Source organism: Nematolebias whitei, chromosome 3, assembly GCF_014905685.2.
Source record: "Nematolebias whitei isolate Nwh7 chromosome 3, NemWhi1, whole genome shotgun sequence".
NCBI lineage: Eukaryota > Metazoa > Chordata > Actinopteri > Cyprinodontiformes > Rivulidae > Nematolebias > Nematolebias whitei.
Window position 1 is genome coordinate 57,867,734 of NC_056500.1, and position 14,935 is coordinate 57,882,668.

A 14,935-nucleotide genomic window follows, 5' to 3' on the forward strand; every position below is an offset into this window, starting at 1 on the left:
TAGGGGCAATAACACACCTCAAGAGGCGTCTGGATATCAAGGGACCAACAACAAAACCTGATTCATCTTCCAGTAGTGACAGTGAGGATGAAACTGGTCACATAAAGAAACACGAACAAGAGTTACATGTGTCAAGGCCTCCAATAAAAGTATCACAAACAGTCACTAAACAGCAAGACAACCAATGGCCTACCATTAATCTAGGGGCAATAACACACCTCAAGAGGCATCTGGATATCAAGGGACCATCACCAACAACCGAATCATCTTCCAGTAGTGACAGTGAGGATGAAACTGGTCACATAAACAAACAGGAACAACAAGAGTTACATGTGTCAAGGATTCCAATAAAAGTATCTCAAACAGTCACTAAACAGCAAGACAACCAATGGCCTACTATTAATCTTGGGGCAATAACACACCTCAAGAAGCGTTTGGACATCAAGGGACCAACACCAAAAACTAACCAATTTTCCAGTAGTGACAGTGAGAATGAAAATGGTCACATAAACAAACAGGAACAACAAGAGTTACATGTGTCAAGGCCTCCAATAAAAGTATCTCAAACAGTCACAAAAGAGCAAGACAACCAATGGCCTACTATTAATCTTGGGGCAATAACACGCCTCAAGAGGCATCTGGATATCAAGGGACTAAAACCAACACCTGATTCATCTTCCAGTAGTGACAGTGAGGATGAAATTGGTCACATAAAGATACAGGAACAAGAGTTACATATCTCAAGGCCTTCAATAAAAGTATCTCAAACAGTCATTAAAGAGCAAGACAACCAATGGCCAGCTCTTAATCTTGATCAAGTAACACAAATCAAGAGGCGCTTTGACATCAAAGGACCATCACTAAAATGTGACTCTTCTTCCAGTAGTGACAGTGAGGATGAAACTGGTCACATAAACAAACAGGAACAACAAGAGTTAGGTGTGTTAAGGCCTCCAATAAAAGTATCTCAAACAGTCACTAAAGAACAAGACAATCAATGGCCAACTATTAATCTTGGGGCAATAACATACCTCAAGAGGCGCATGGATATCAAGGGACCAACATCAAAAACTGACACATCTTCCAGTAGTTACAGTGAGGGAGAAACTGGTCACATAAAGAAACAGGAACAGCAAGAGTTACATGTGTCAAAGCCGTCAATAAAAATTTATCAAACAGTCACTAAAGAGCAAGACAACCAATGGCCTACTATTAATCTAGGGGCAATAACACACCTCAAGAGGCGTCTGGATATCAAGGGACTAAAACCAACACCCGATTCATCTTCCAGTAGTGACAGTGAGGGTGAAACTGGTCTTATAAAGAAACAAGAACAAGAGTTACATGTGTTAAGGCCTCCATTAAAAGTATCTCAAACAGTCACTAAAGAGAACGACAACCAATGGCCTACTATTAATCTAGAGGCAGCAACACATCTCAGGCCAGCTCTTAATCTAGGGACAATAACACACCTCAAGAGACGACTAGATTTCAAACGGCCAATACCAAGATCTGAATCACCTACCCGTAATCACAGTGAGAATAAAACCGGTCACAATAAAAAACAAGAAAATGGAGATTTGCATGTGTCAAATCTTCTAGAGAAGGTGCATCAAACAGCCACCCAAGAACCAGAAAACCAATGGCCAGCAATTGTTCTTGAGGGAGTAAGAAAAATAAAGAGGCGTCTAGATATCAATGGGCCATTACCAAGACCTAATTCATCTTCCAGTAGTGACAGTGAGGATAAAACTGGTCAGAATGAAGGTGAGGATGAAGCCACTGGTCAATTTAAGAAACAAGCACAAAAAAAGTTACATGTGTCAAGGCCTGGAATGGAAACATCTGCTGTACCAACAACCTCAGAAAAAAAGTTCTTATGGTCTCCAGAAGTTCTAAAGAACATTTCACATACTCCAAAGAAAAAACACAACATCACATTAGAAAAGTATGCAGTTATTTCACTTGATATGGAGAACCAGCTAACAAATAACACAACCAGCACAACACCTGAAATAAATGCAAAGTTTCAAACACAGTTGGCCACGAGGAATTTTGGAATCTCCCGCTTTCGGAGACGTCTTGAAATAACGTCGCCTACTACAATATCACACAGTCTGCCATCATTGCCCCCACCTGATTCCCCATACTTTTCCAGCAGTGAAAGTGTACCTGGAAGATTACAGAGAAGAGTTGTTGGAGTCCAAGAATTAGTCCACACAGACTCCTCTCGTGTGCCTGAAAACATACTAGTGAATGTTTCCCCTACATTAAAGGATCCACATAACAAGTTCACCTTCTCAGTTAAAGCAGATACGAGCAAGCCAGACACTAAATTGGTTGATCTTAGTTTTCAAGACATTAAAAGGTATCAAGATATATGGTTTGATGAAAAGGTTTCAGCTACAACTTTTCAATGTCATCCTCATTCCTCTTCTAGCAGTGATAATGAGGATGAAACAATAGACTCAAGTGTTCCTGACCAGAGTTGTAGTGTCCCACGCATCAAAAGGTATCTGAATATCAAGGCACCATCACCAGAGCCATGTAATACCCAAACTTTATTCAGTAAAAGTGAAAAAGATGTGACCAAATACAGTGAAATACAAAGCAGACAAACATCAACGATATTAGAAACTACAGGTGAATCACTAATCACTAAGCATTCCATTATCAAATCCTCATCACTTCCTAAAAACTCTTTTACCCCAGCTGGCAGTAGTCAAACTGCAGACAATACATTCATTGCACAAACAGACAGTTACAACACATATCATTCCCCAAAATTTGGTCCAAGCATGAGCTTTGATGATATAGTACAAGGAAAAATAAGACAGTCCAGATCAAACACAGATGTGGCCATACTTCATGATAATAAGTGGACGAGAGTTGATCATCATGTATCTCACCTTTCAACTTCCAATCCAGTAGGTTTGAAAGCAACATTACCATCTTCACAGCAGGCTTCCCTCGCAGGACCACATTCTCTCCCTCTTGAAGCCTCCAGCAGTTCAAATATTTTTGACAAAATGCAAGACAGTGTGAAATTAGATGAGACACTAATGAATAAATACTCATCACTTGGCAGCAAAGGTGCTTCTCCTTCATCTAGTAATACTTTTGATCTGCTCGGTATTTCACCCCACAAAATAAATGAAAAATCAAATACTGCATCAGAGGACAAAAGAGAAAAGAAAGGCCTTGATGCCCTAAAAGTCATGTCAATGGAAAGAAGACTGTGGGAGAGATCTCTTTCATCTGATGACTATGGTTTACAAGATGACACCAATTTTATTTACGAGTCTGAAAACGACACCAAAATCTCATCTAAAGTGCCATTAAAACGTCTTTCCTCTTCCTCAATGGAAAAGAAAAAAGATGCAGATTTGTTTTTGTTGTATGGAGTTCCTCGCTACAAAAGGCATGACATTAAACCCTCGATGCATGAGAGTCCTCCTCCTGTTCCTGAAACACCTCTACCAGATGACTGAAGAGTGTGTACACAACAATCTCTCGTGTTAAAAAACAAGACTATAAAAACATAAAAGATAAATTGTAACCTAACCAATCGTTTTCAATACAATAACTGGGTTTTTATCCCTAAACTGTCCTTTTTATTTTATGCACACACACACACACATACAATATTTGAACGCAAACTTAAAATCAAATGTAAACTAATAATCAAATTTAGGTAGTAGTTCACAGCAGGTACGGATAACCTTTACTGTTCACATTTTTCTATATTTCTAAAATCACAATTATCTTCTATTTTATTTATCAATCTATTTTCTGTTGCACAAGTTTACACTGAATGTCCTCATGTTATAAATCATTACAACATACTTGACTTGAAAAAAACCTGTTGATTAAAAAAAATAAATCATATGAATTATTTGTAGTTACGAAGTCTGCTTTTTTAGAAAATTACTCAAAAATACAAGCCAGTAAGTTAATAAACCTTTTTATTTGTGTATAGACATAGGTTATAGAGAAAACAAACATATAGACACTTAGTTTACATACATATATACAGCTGGGACAAGGCTGTTCCCCCTCCTGCAATTCCATGGGAGAATACTAAAACATTTATCTCTACATAGTAGTACATAGAGTAGGCAATCCAACAGCTAGTTTTTGTTGATGGTTAACGAATCATAATGAAAATATTTCACAGTAATTTCATGTGGCTAATCCTCATAATAGATCTAAATGTGTATTGTGTGTGTATCATGTCAGTGACTGCTATTTTATGTACTTCAAATTAATAAAACAATTTGTCACACTGTTTGCAGCGTGCTGGGGCTTTTGTTAAGATGTATAAGATGAGATAAATGTAATGTGTGTGTGTGTGGGGGGGGGGGGGGGACTCCCATTCCACCATGAGGTTACAGGTGTGTTCCAAGTCTTTGTAGACACATTTGTTTTGTTTTCCATTAGAAAAATAAACTTACATGATTGTGTATGTCAAAACAAGCACAAAACGCATGCACAGGTAACTGTACAAAACAAAAACATATTTGAAAAATGTTTCTGAAACATCTCATCCATTCACAAAAAGGCTCGTTGGAGCAAGCATGCAAATAGTAAATCTTCTGACGGTTCAGCATTACATCACAGTCAAAGACAAAAAAAATTGTACAAGAACATTACACTAGGCAAACAGAACAGCATAGCATCTTTACACAGCTCCAGACTGTCAGTGTCCATTGTTTCTATTTCATCCTAAAGGTGCTAATGGTGTTTACAAAGAAATGTTTTCAGCAAACCTATTTGCAATGGTTCCCAACACTGGTCCTTGAGGAACACCATCTTGCATGTTTTAGTTGTTACCCTGCTTTGACACACCTGATTTAAATGAATGGATAATTAACAGACTTCTGCAGAACACAAGGAAGTAATTAAATCACTGAATCTGTTGTGTTGGAGCTAGAAAACAACTAAAACATGCAGGATGGTGTTCCTCAAGGACCCGAGTTGGAACCACTGGAGGACGTTCTCAAAAGGTTTCTGTTTCACTGCAGTTATGTTAACACTGCAAATCCAGGGATATATGCTAATAATGAGATCAGTAGGTCAGTAAACTTAGGAAGACAAAACAGATTCCAAATATGGAGACAAAATGGACACATTATACCAATGTTAACTTATTACACAGCCTAAACAGTCTGAATTCATCCTGAAATGATACTGTACCTGACCAATTCGGTGGTAGTGTGTGCGCACGTAGTGCATGTATTCTCATGTGTATTCATTTGGATTTGTTGGTATGCATGTATAGGACACACGTGACTTCCATATTTTGAGGCACAATAATACTCCTACCAACATAATGCAGATACATAAAATGGTTGTCGGACCAATGCATGCTGATCAGAGCATGTGGCTCAGCACTACACTGTGAGAAGCGTTAGTAAGCAGCAATGCTGATCAGTTTGGTGTTATGAGGTCTGAAGCCTCTGCAGTGGAACAGCAGCTAGTTAGCAAAACAGTAAGAGGGACCAAAAACTGGAGGGAATAAAAATAACTGGCATTTATTGATAGTAAACAGCACAGGCATTAGAAACCCACAGTCACATTTTTGACACAGTGTGCTTTTTGAATTACTACCAAGCTAAAACTAAACAGTAGTTAGTGCTGTTTGTCCAGAAGAGCTCAAGATTAAATTCATCACACAGATATTTAATACTTGAGTGTGCCCAGGTCGAAGTGATGCCGGTTTAAAACTCAAACACAATGCATGGATGGTCGCTTCAGTTGGTTTCTTGGTGCTGAAGACAAGGAGTGGTTCTCCCACACAATACCATTTTCCTCCACTGTTCATGTACGATTCCACTCAACCTAACGCAGACAGCAATATGTCACAGTGACAAGAGAGCAACGCCACTGGGGGTTTGCTGCAAATTAATCCACAACTTCTGGCAGGAAGCATAACTTCGCAAAAACAGTCCTCTTCCCCAGCAGTGTATACTCAAACTGCAAACATACGGCAAACACCTCCCACCCCTCAACATACACACAGTTTGAAGCTCTCCTTCACCAGGAAGCACCCACCGTCACTGCTTTACCGTTTTTATGTTGTCTACTTATTGGTTGTTGATGCTCAGAATTGTTGTGGTCACAGTTGTCTTTTTTTTTTCTTTTCCATTCTCAGCTACGACATCTGTCTTTCTTTGTACCATTCCACAAACTCGTCCAACAAAACTGGCCCTGCAAAAAGGATGAGACAATTACTAGTATAGCAGTGTACCTAAAGCTCTGCTGATTCACTTTATATCCAAATAAGTGTGTTCACTCACAGGCACCGTCCTCATCGTAGTTACTAAGGTCCAGGTTGATTGTCCTGCTGAACTCTAAAACGTTACACCACTGGTCTTTGTTGATGACTTTGTACTTAGATTGCTGAGGAACAGCGCGAGTGTCAGATTAATACCACCTCGGGCTTACTGTGACTTACTGTAATTGATTTAGCAATACGCTCACCTCTAAAAACTGATTAAACACAGGAAACAGAGGCCACATCTTTCCCAGTAGAAGTCCCAGCATGCACTTGGCTGTGTTCAAATCCAAACTCCTCTGATCCTTTTCCTGTCAAATCAAATAGTCTCCAGACTTTTAATAAACATATACACAATATCAGACAGTTTAAACAAAGCAGCCTAGTTACACTAATAAAATCTAAACCAGCCCTTTAAACTACACTGACTTCACCTTGGGAAGGGACACATTTATTAGTTATAAATTAATTAAACTCATTGAACTGCACATAATCTGTTATTTTGATTGTCTGCAATGTGAAGCACATTGTTATTAACAAAAACTCATGTATCAAATTATATTTAAATTTAATTTAATGCATTGAATGGTTGGCAGTGTCAAAACAAAATTGAAATAAAAAAAGATTTTGACAAACTTAAGACATTAACTTTGATAATAAGCTGACTTTACAAATATTTTATTGGAAGTCTATATTTGAGCTTCCATGTAAACAACAACAAAATAAAATACTCAACTTACCCGAGCAAAATCAAAGGCATATCTGTAAATGAGCTTAAAACTAGTGCTGTCGTTCAGAACAGATCTCAGGTAGTCAAGAGAGTTCCTCAGTCTCTCCGTGGAATCACACCTGACAACAGCAGAAAAGTGTTCAACGCTTCACTAACTCTATTAAAAAAATCAACCACAAGAGGGCAATAAATGACTAAGAAAAAACAGCAAATAAGAAAAAAAAGACAGGAAGTAGGTGTTTGCCATACTGCAGTGACCCCATGCCTCGTAGCCACTCCTGAAGGGTAAAATATCCCATACTCTGAGCATCCAGCTTCCAAGCCAGAACCAGCATGACCACCTGGGCAGAAATATAAAACAATGAGACACGTCCTTCTGGCTAGTTACACCTCAACAACTGGGACAAATATTATTCAAGGATTCAAGGTTCTTTATTTGTCATACGAACCAAATGTGGTACATGTGGTGGAACGAAATTATGTACACAGGGTCCCAGTTACATCCAACAAAAGTATAAAATGTAAAAAAAAAAACTAGTAATAAGATCTAAGATATGAACTCAGAAAAACAATAACTAAAAATATGCTAAGCACTAGTAATACAAAAACAATACGCCGAACAGCAGCATGAACATGAGTCTGTGTGAGCAGATGAGCATGAATGAACACAGCAACATGAAACAGATCAGCAGCAACATGAAACAGATCAGCAGCAACATGAAACAGATCAACAGCAACATGAAACAGATCAGCAGCAACATGAAACAGATCAACAGCAACATGAAACAGATCAACAGCAACATGAAACAGATCAGCAGCAACATGAAACAGATCAGCAGCAACATGAAACAAATCAGCAGCAACATGATGTGATTTTTTTTTCCCCACATTGATTATCCTGGTTAGATTCTTGAGTCTAACAGCTTCAGGGTAGAAGCTGTTCCTCAGTCTTCTACACTTAATGCTCCTCAACCTCCTTCCTGAGGGGAGTGGGGCAAAAAGTGTGTGTGCTGGGTGAGTGGGGTCCTTTATTATGCAGGTGGCTCTCTTCCTGCATCTGGAGGTGTAGATGTCTGTGATCGTGGGGAGACTGATTATGATTATGCTGGTATTTTAAGTCTGAAAGGTTGAAATTTATTTTTGGATTAATAAAAATCAAATACATTTTTACACTAATATTAAAAATAAAGTGAGGCCAAATAGATAAGAAAAACAAACATGTACTATTACCCTATTCAGAAGAAGTTTGCTATCAAAGTCAGCTTCAGAGCAAGTGTGTCAGTGAGATCCCAAAGAATCCACACAACTACTCATCTCTCACAGTATTATTATTATTATTATTAGTTGTCTCGTGTTAAATATTAGTTCAAACAGATTCAAACGTTTCAAGACATGCATTAGTTATCAATTCATAAATCCAACTTTACCTTTTATGATTTACCAGACAAGTTGATCAAAAGTGAGAAATATTTTGAAACATATTCCTTATTTAAAAAATGTAGGAGGACAAAACACCACCTGTCTTTTTTTCTAATAGGCAATCAGTGCATTATTTATCAATGTGGATCCTTAAATAAAAATATCTGAATGAAGACTTGAGAATGAACGCACCAGATGTTCTCCTTAAGAAGAGCACAGTGGTCAAAAAGGAATACAAGACCAATAAACACTTTGTAAGTATCAGTGGCATGTTTTAGAGATGAAATGGTACTCAGTTAAATTCTATACGAAATGAAGCAACATGTGGGTTTTTGGGTTTAGTGAACACCAAACATACATGTGCGTCTAAAAAAATTTGAATATCGCAAAATAGTTAAAAATTTTTGTCATTCCTTTCAGAAAGTGAAACATGCATTATAAAGATCCATTACACACAGAGTGAAATATTTCAAGCCTTTATTTCTTGTAGTTTTGATGATTATGATTTACAGATAATGAAAAATCAACTTTTAGTGTCTCAGAAAATGAGAATATTCCACAGCCAGCTTTTTGTACCTTTGTCAGTGTGGGCCGGTGCCGAGTCCTGCTGAAAATCAAACCAGCATCTCCATGAAGCTCGTCAGCAGAATGAAGCATGAAGTCTCTAAAATGTCCTGCTAGATGCTGCATGGACTGTGGACTTCAGAACACCCAGTGGACCAGCAGAGGACATGGACCCAAAACATCCCTGACTGTAGAAACTTCACTCTGGACTTGAATAACGTGGATTCTGGACAGAAAGCACGGTGGCACGGTTGACAGAGCTGCTGCCTCTCAGCGAGCAGGTTATCCTGGTTCAAACCCTGGTCCAGGGGCCTTTCTGGGTGGAGTTTGCATGTTCTCTCTCTGCATGCGCGAGTTTTCTCCGGGTACTCCGGTTTCTTCCCACAGACCAAAAACATGCATGTTAGACTGATTGGTAACTCTAAATTGTCCTATGAGAGTGAGAGAGAATGGTTGTTTGTCTCCATGTGTCCCTGTGATGGACTGGAGACCTGTCCAGGATGTACCCCGCTTCTCGCACAGTGACGACTGGACATGGGCATCAGTGACCCCCGCAACCCGAAAAGGAAGAAGTGGGTAAAGATGATAGATGGATGGATGGATGGATGGACGAACGGACGGACGGACGGACGGACTCTGGACCTAACCTTGATTTACAAATGACATGAACGTTGTGGGGAGTGGTGGCGCAGAGGTTAGAGAAGATGGGCCTGCGATCGGAAAGTTGCAGGTTCAACTCCCGGCACATCAATATAAAAAATGTGGGTGGAAAAGGTGAAACACCCACACCTGCCTCCACCCTCATTTGCCCCACTCTGGGCCCCTGAGCAAGGCCCTTAACCCACACCATCTACTCCCAAAAACTGGTCTCTCTTGAAAATCTCTCGTGACTCAATGAGACTACCTGTATAAATAAAGGGTAAATGAAATTTGTTTTAATTTTAATCTGAAAAGAGGATGTTGGACGACTGAGACAGTCCAGTCCAGTTGTCTCCTCAGCAGGTAAGACAGTTTTGATGTTGTCTATGGTTCAGGAGTGGCTGGACTCAATGAATGAGACATTTGTAGCTCATGTCAAGGAGTTAATCAGCTGATCAGGCTGTGACACCAGGAGTTTACAATATTCAACCTCTTCGTAATTTTCTAATATTCTGAGACAATGAATTTTTGTTTTTCTTTATTTGTAAAATATAATTATCAAAATTACAAAAAAAAATAAAGGTTTGAAATATTTCCCTGCCTGTGATGGACTTACGACCTGTCCAGGTGTCCCCCGCCTCTCACTGGATATGGGCACCAGTGACCCCTGCGACCCAAAAAAGAAGAAGCGGGTAAAGACAATAGAAGGATGGATAGATGGAATATTTCACTCAATAAATCTATGTAAAATATGAGTTTCACTTTCTGAAATGACTGACAAAAAAAATTGAAGTTTTTCACAATATTCAGCTTTTTTAGATGCACCTAAACCTCCACCTGCAGGGGCTTCCTTTTGTGCTGCGAGACCTGCCAGAGAGCACTGATGTCATCATGGTAAGAGATGAGGATATGTGACAAGAGCTGGACAGCAGCCTGCTAATGTTGTTGCCACTTAACTAAGTTGCCATTAAGAATCTTTGAGAAAACCAGATGTTTAACATCTAATATATGCATAAAAAGTTGTAATATGACTCCCAAATGGTTGTTAAACATTTTTTTGACAACAGAATTCAAATATTTTAAACACCAAAATCTTTGCGTATGTTGCTATGACCAAAAGGATGTTTCAGCATCACTAAGAGAGTGAGACTTGCTGACAAGAAATAAAATGAAACTTAAGCAAACTGAGACCATGCACATAAAACCAAACACAAAAACTTAGCCAAATGTGAAGAAAGCAACAAAAATTCTGCTTACATTCTCTGGCTCCACTCCAATGTCTTCACAGAACTTCTCTATGCCCTCTGGACCCACAACGTCATCACAGCCTAGATGGGTATACAGCACAAGCTCAGCTACAAACACACACGGCAAACATCGGTGGTAAAATTCATCTAAACCAAGAATGCATTAAGGCTTGTTCACCTGCGTATTCGTAGAACCACTCTAAGCACCTTTTACTAGAAAATGTCTCCTCCTCACGGATTAGTGCCGTTTCGTGTTTTCTGAAAACACTGCAGACAATTTTAAGAATGAGATAACCAACAATATTACAGACACACAACCTAGCACATTTTTAAATTGGTTTTCATTGGTTCAACATAATGGTACTTCCTCCAGTTATTTAACATTCAACAATGGTGTACCACAAGGCTCAGTCTTAGGACCCACCCTCTTTACAATCTACATACATAATGTAGGCAAAAACATCCCTAATGCATCCATACATTTCTATGCTGACGACACAGTTGTTTATTGTCGAGCTAAAACAGTTGCTAAGGCTTTCCAGCTTTTGAAATCTGCATTTAACTACATCCAGACTGATTTGTTCCACCTCAAACTTGTCCTAAATGCCGAAAAAACCAAAGGGATGCTTTTTTCAAATAGGAAGTTGGTCCCAGCAGTTCTTCCTCCGATTTTATCCTCAAATGGTGTCCCCATTGAGTTTGTTGATTCCTATAAATATTTGGGTATCTTGGTCGACTCACATCTCTCTTTTAAGCTCCATGTGGAAAACTTGGTAAAGAAACTGAAAGTTAAACTGGGTTTCTTTTTCAGAAACAGATCCTGTCTAACCCTGAATGCTAGAAAACGCCTTGTATCTGTGACTTTCCTTCCCTCAATTGATTTTGGTGATATTATTTACATGAACGCTCCTACAAGAACCCTGCAGATGTTGGATGCTGTCTATCATGGTGCACTAAGATTCATAACTGGCTGTGATTATCGTACCCACCACTGCACTCTGTATTCATTGGTTAACTGGACATCATTAACTTCACGCAGACTCTCTCACTGGTACATTTTCATCTTTAAATCACTTCTTGGTCTGTTGCCTTCATACATCTCCTCCTACATGTCTCTGCGTGAGTGCAGCTACGGAGTGCGCTCTCAGGACATTATTACCTGCAGTGTTCCCTCAGTGAGGTCTGAACTAGGCAAAAGGGCCTTCTCCCACTCCGCTCCTGTATCCTGGAATATCTTACAAAAAGATATGAAGCTCTCGACCTTGACCTCTCTAAGTGTCTTTACGAATCTGTTGGACTCCTGGCAGGGTCCAATGCTGACATGTTCCTGTTTTTAGTTTTCTACATTTGTCTTGGAATCTAGCTGTTTTTTTGTTTTGTTACCTTTTTCCTTTAAGCCATCCTATTTCTTAAAAAAAAAAAAAAAAAAAAAAAACTGTAGTATGAGTTTTTATAACTGCTTATTGTTGTTGCTGTTGTCCATTGTTGTCATCTTTCTTTGTTGAAATCAGGTCTCTCTTGTAAATGAGTCCTTGAGGCTCAATGGGATTTACCTGTATAAATAAAGGTTGATTGATTCATTACAAGCAAAATCACATTTTTGTGTAATTTTATTGGCATGAGCCACAAAAATCGCAAACGGAAGCAACAGTCTGAAACTTCATACACTGATTCTGCAAGCTCCCGTCACTCACATTGATAATGACCCCACTAAGCGGTAAAAACACAAGTTAGTCAGAACCTGAACAGTCTTAGGCAGGGTCTTGGTCTTCAGTCGTGTATTGAGAACATGAACACCTACAAACCGGAATCCAAAAAAGTTGGGACACTAAACAAATTGTGAATAAAGACTGAATGCAATGATGTGGAGATGGCAAATGTCAACATTTTATTCGTAATATAACATAGATGACAGATCAAAAGATTAATCTGAGTAAATGTAACATTTTAAAGGAAAAATATGTTGATTCAAAATTTCACAGTGTCAACAAATCCCAAAAAAGTTGGGACAAGTAGCAATAAGTGGCTGGAAAAAGGAAATTGGGCATATAACAAACAGCTGGAAGACCAATTAACACTAATTAGGTCAATTGACAACATGACTGGGTATAAAAAGAGCTTCTCAGAGTGTCATTGTCTCTCAGAAGCCAAGCTGGTAAAAGGATCACTAATTCCACCATTGTTGTGCAGAAAGATAGTGCAGCAATACCAGAATGGTGTTACCCAGTGTAAAATAGCAAAGACTTTTAAGTTATCATCATCAACCGTGCATAACATCATCAAAAGATTCAGAGAATCTGGAACAATCGCTGTGCGTAAGGGTCAAGGCCGTAAAACTCTACTGGATGCTCGTGATCTCCGGGCCCTTAAACCATACCAATTTATTTATAAAGCACTTAAAACAGCAGCAAGGCCAACCAAAGTGCTGTACAGACAAAACAACAAGTAACACACAAAGCAAAATACAAAATGAGGTAAATCAGAATATAGACAAAAAACGATGCTGATAATGACGACAAACCAGTGTGGAGCATACAGGATCAAAACACAGATCATCTTGTGTTGAATGCTACTGAATAGTAGTGAGTTTTTAAACGGGACTTGAAAACCAAGAGTAGGGGGGCCTGTCTGACAAGCAGAGGTAACTCGTTCCAGAGTCTTGGTCCTGCTACAGAGAAGGCCCTGTCACCTCTGCGCTTAAGACGAGTTCCTGGAACTGTGAGGAGCAACTGGTCTGCTGACCTCAGGGAGCGTGGTGGGACATACGGTTGTAGCAAATCAGAGAGATGGGGGGGGGCGACACTGTTCAGCGATTTGTAGACATACACGAGTATTTTGAACTGGATTCGAAAGTGAACCGGTAACGAGTGCAGTGAGGCCAAAACTGGTGTAATGTGCTCTCTTTTGCCTGTACTGGTTAAAAATCGGGCTGCTGCATTCCAGACCAGTTGTAGTCATGCAATGGAGGTCTGACTGATACTAAACAGGAGCGAATTGCAGTAATCAAGCCTAGATGTAATGAATGCATGTATTACTGTCTCCAGGTTCTTTTTGGACAATATGGGCTTCAGTTTAGACAGCCGCCTCAGTTGGAAGAAGCATGATTTAACAATCATGTTTACATGATTGTTAAGTTTCAGGGAAGGGTCCATTATCACTCCCAGATTAGTGACTCTGTTTTTCTGACAGGGTTAGAGTGGAAAGGTCGATGCAGTGGTTTGTGATCGTGTCGTTGGGAGGGAACAACATGACTTCAGACTTCTTTTCAATGAAACTTAAAAAATTTAAAGCCATCCAGTCCCTGATGTCAGCTAGGCAGTTGAGCAGCGGTTGAATAGAGCATGTACCATTGTGTCTTAGGGGGAAGTAAATTTGACAGTCATCGGCATAGAAGTGGAAGGGCATGTTGTGTTTCCGGAAAATAGCACCAAGCGGCAGCAGGTATAAAGAGAATAGGAGGGGACCCAGGATGGACCCCTGCGGAACCCCCCATTTAAGCTCTGCCTCTGCGGAACTAAAATCCTTTATGGAGACTGATATAAAAATATATTTTACAAGGTTTTAAGTTGCCTTTATGCCTATTCAAACATATATTTTGTGTGTGTTACTTATCAGAATTAAATGTCTAAATTGCCATAAAAGGCAAGGGTGGAATGATATAGGAATGATTATTTTGATGCTTTTATGTCAATTTATACTTATACTCACTTTATATGCAGCTTATCTATCCAAAGTCAGGCCTGTGCTGCAGATGTGTTTTGGAGGAATGAAAGTAAGCCTCCGGGGGGTGCTCTGGCCGTAGGATCTGGCCCATCTTGTGGTTACAGTGACCCGGAGTTTGATGTAGACAGGTCTTTCATCCACTCACGACTTTGGGTTTGAAAGACATGTTTTTATGAGCCATCGCTCTGCTGTACAGACTGCCTTGATGATGGAAAACATGTTTTCAAGGTCAGGTTATTGCCTTGGTTTTGCACAACCTGTTTTTATGAGATACCGACTTTCTGTCTGTCCTTCTGACAACCATCAAACTTGTTTTTCACTGCTCTCACGCGATCC

The 14,935-nt window shown here is 39.4% G+C and overlaps 1 protein-coding gene across 2 annotated transcripts in view; it reads right to left on the reverse strand.

Moving 5' to 3' along the window:
- Positions 1-4,831: 4,831 nt before the first annotated feature.
- Positions 4,832-14,935, reverse strand: part of dcun1d4 (DCN1, defective in cullin neddylation 1, domain containing 4 (S. cerevisiae)) — a 42,756-nt gene continuing 32,652 nt past the window's right edge. For both annotated transcript variants that reach the window (XM_037698342.1, XM_037698343.1), the window contains 7 exons: positions 11,055-11,143; positions 10,887-10,957; positions 7,257-7,348; positions 7,018-7,126; positions 6,484-6,588; positions 6,300-6,402; positions 4,832-6,210 (listed from right to left, as the gene is read on the reverse strand). In XM_037698342.1, the coding sequence (XP_037554270.1) occupies positions 6,155-6,210; positions 6,300-6,402; positions 6,484-6,588; positions 7,018-7,126; positions 7,257-7,348; positions 10,887-10,957; positions 11,055-11,143 (625 nt within the window). In that variant the 3' untranslated portion in view covers positions 4,832-6,154. The remainder of the gene's footprint in view (positions 6,211-6,299; positions 6,403-6,483; positions 6,589-7,017; positions 7,127-7,256; positions 7,349-10,886; positions 10,958-11,054; positions 11,144-14,935) is intronic.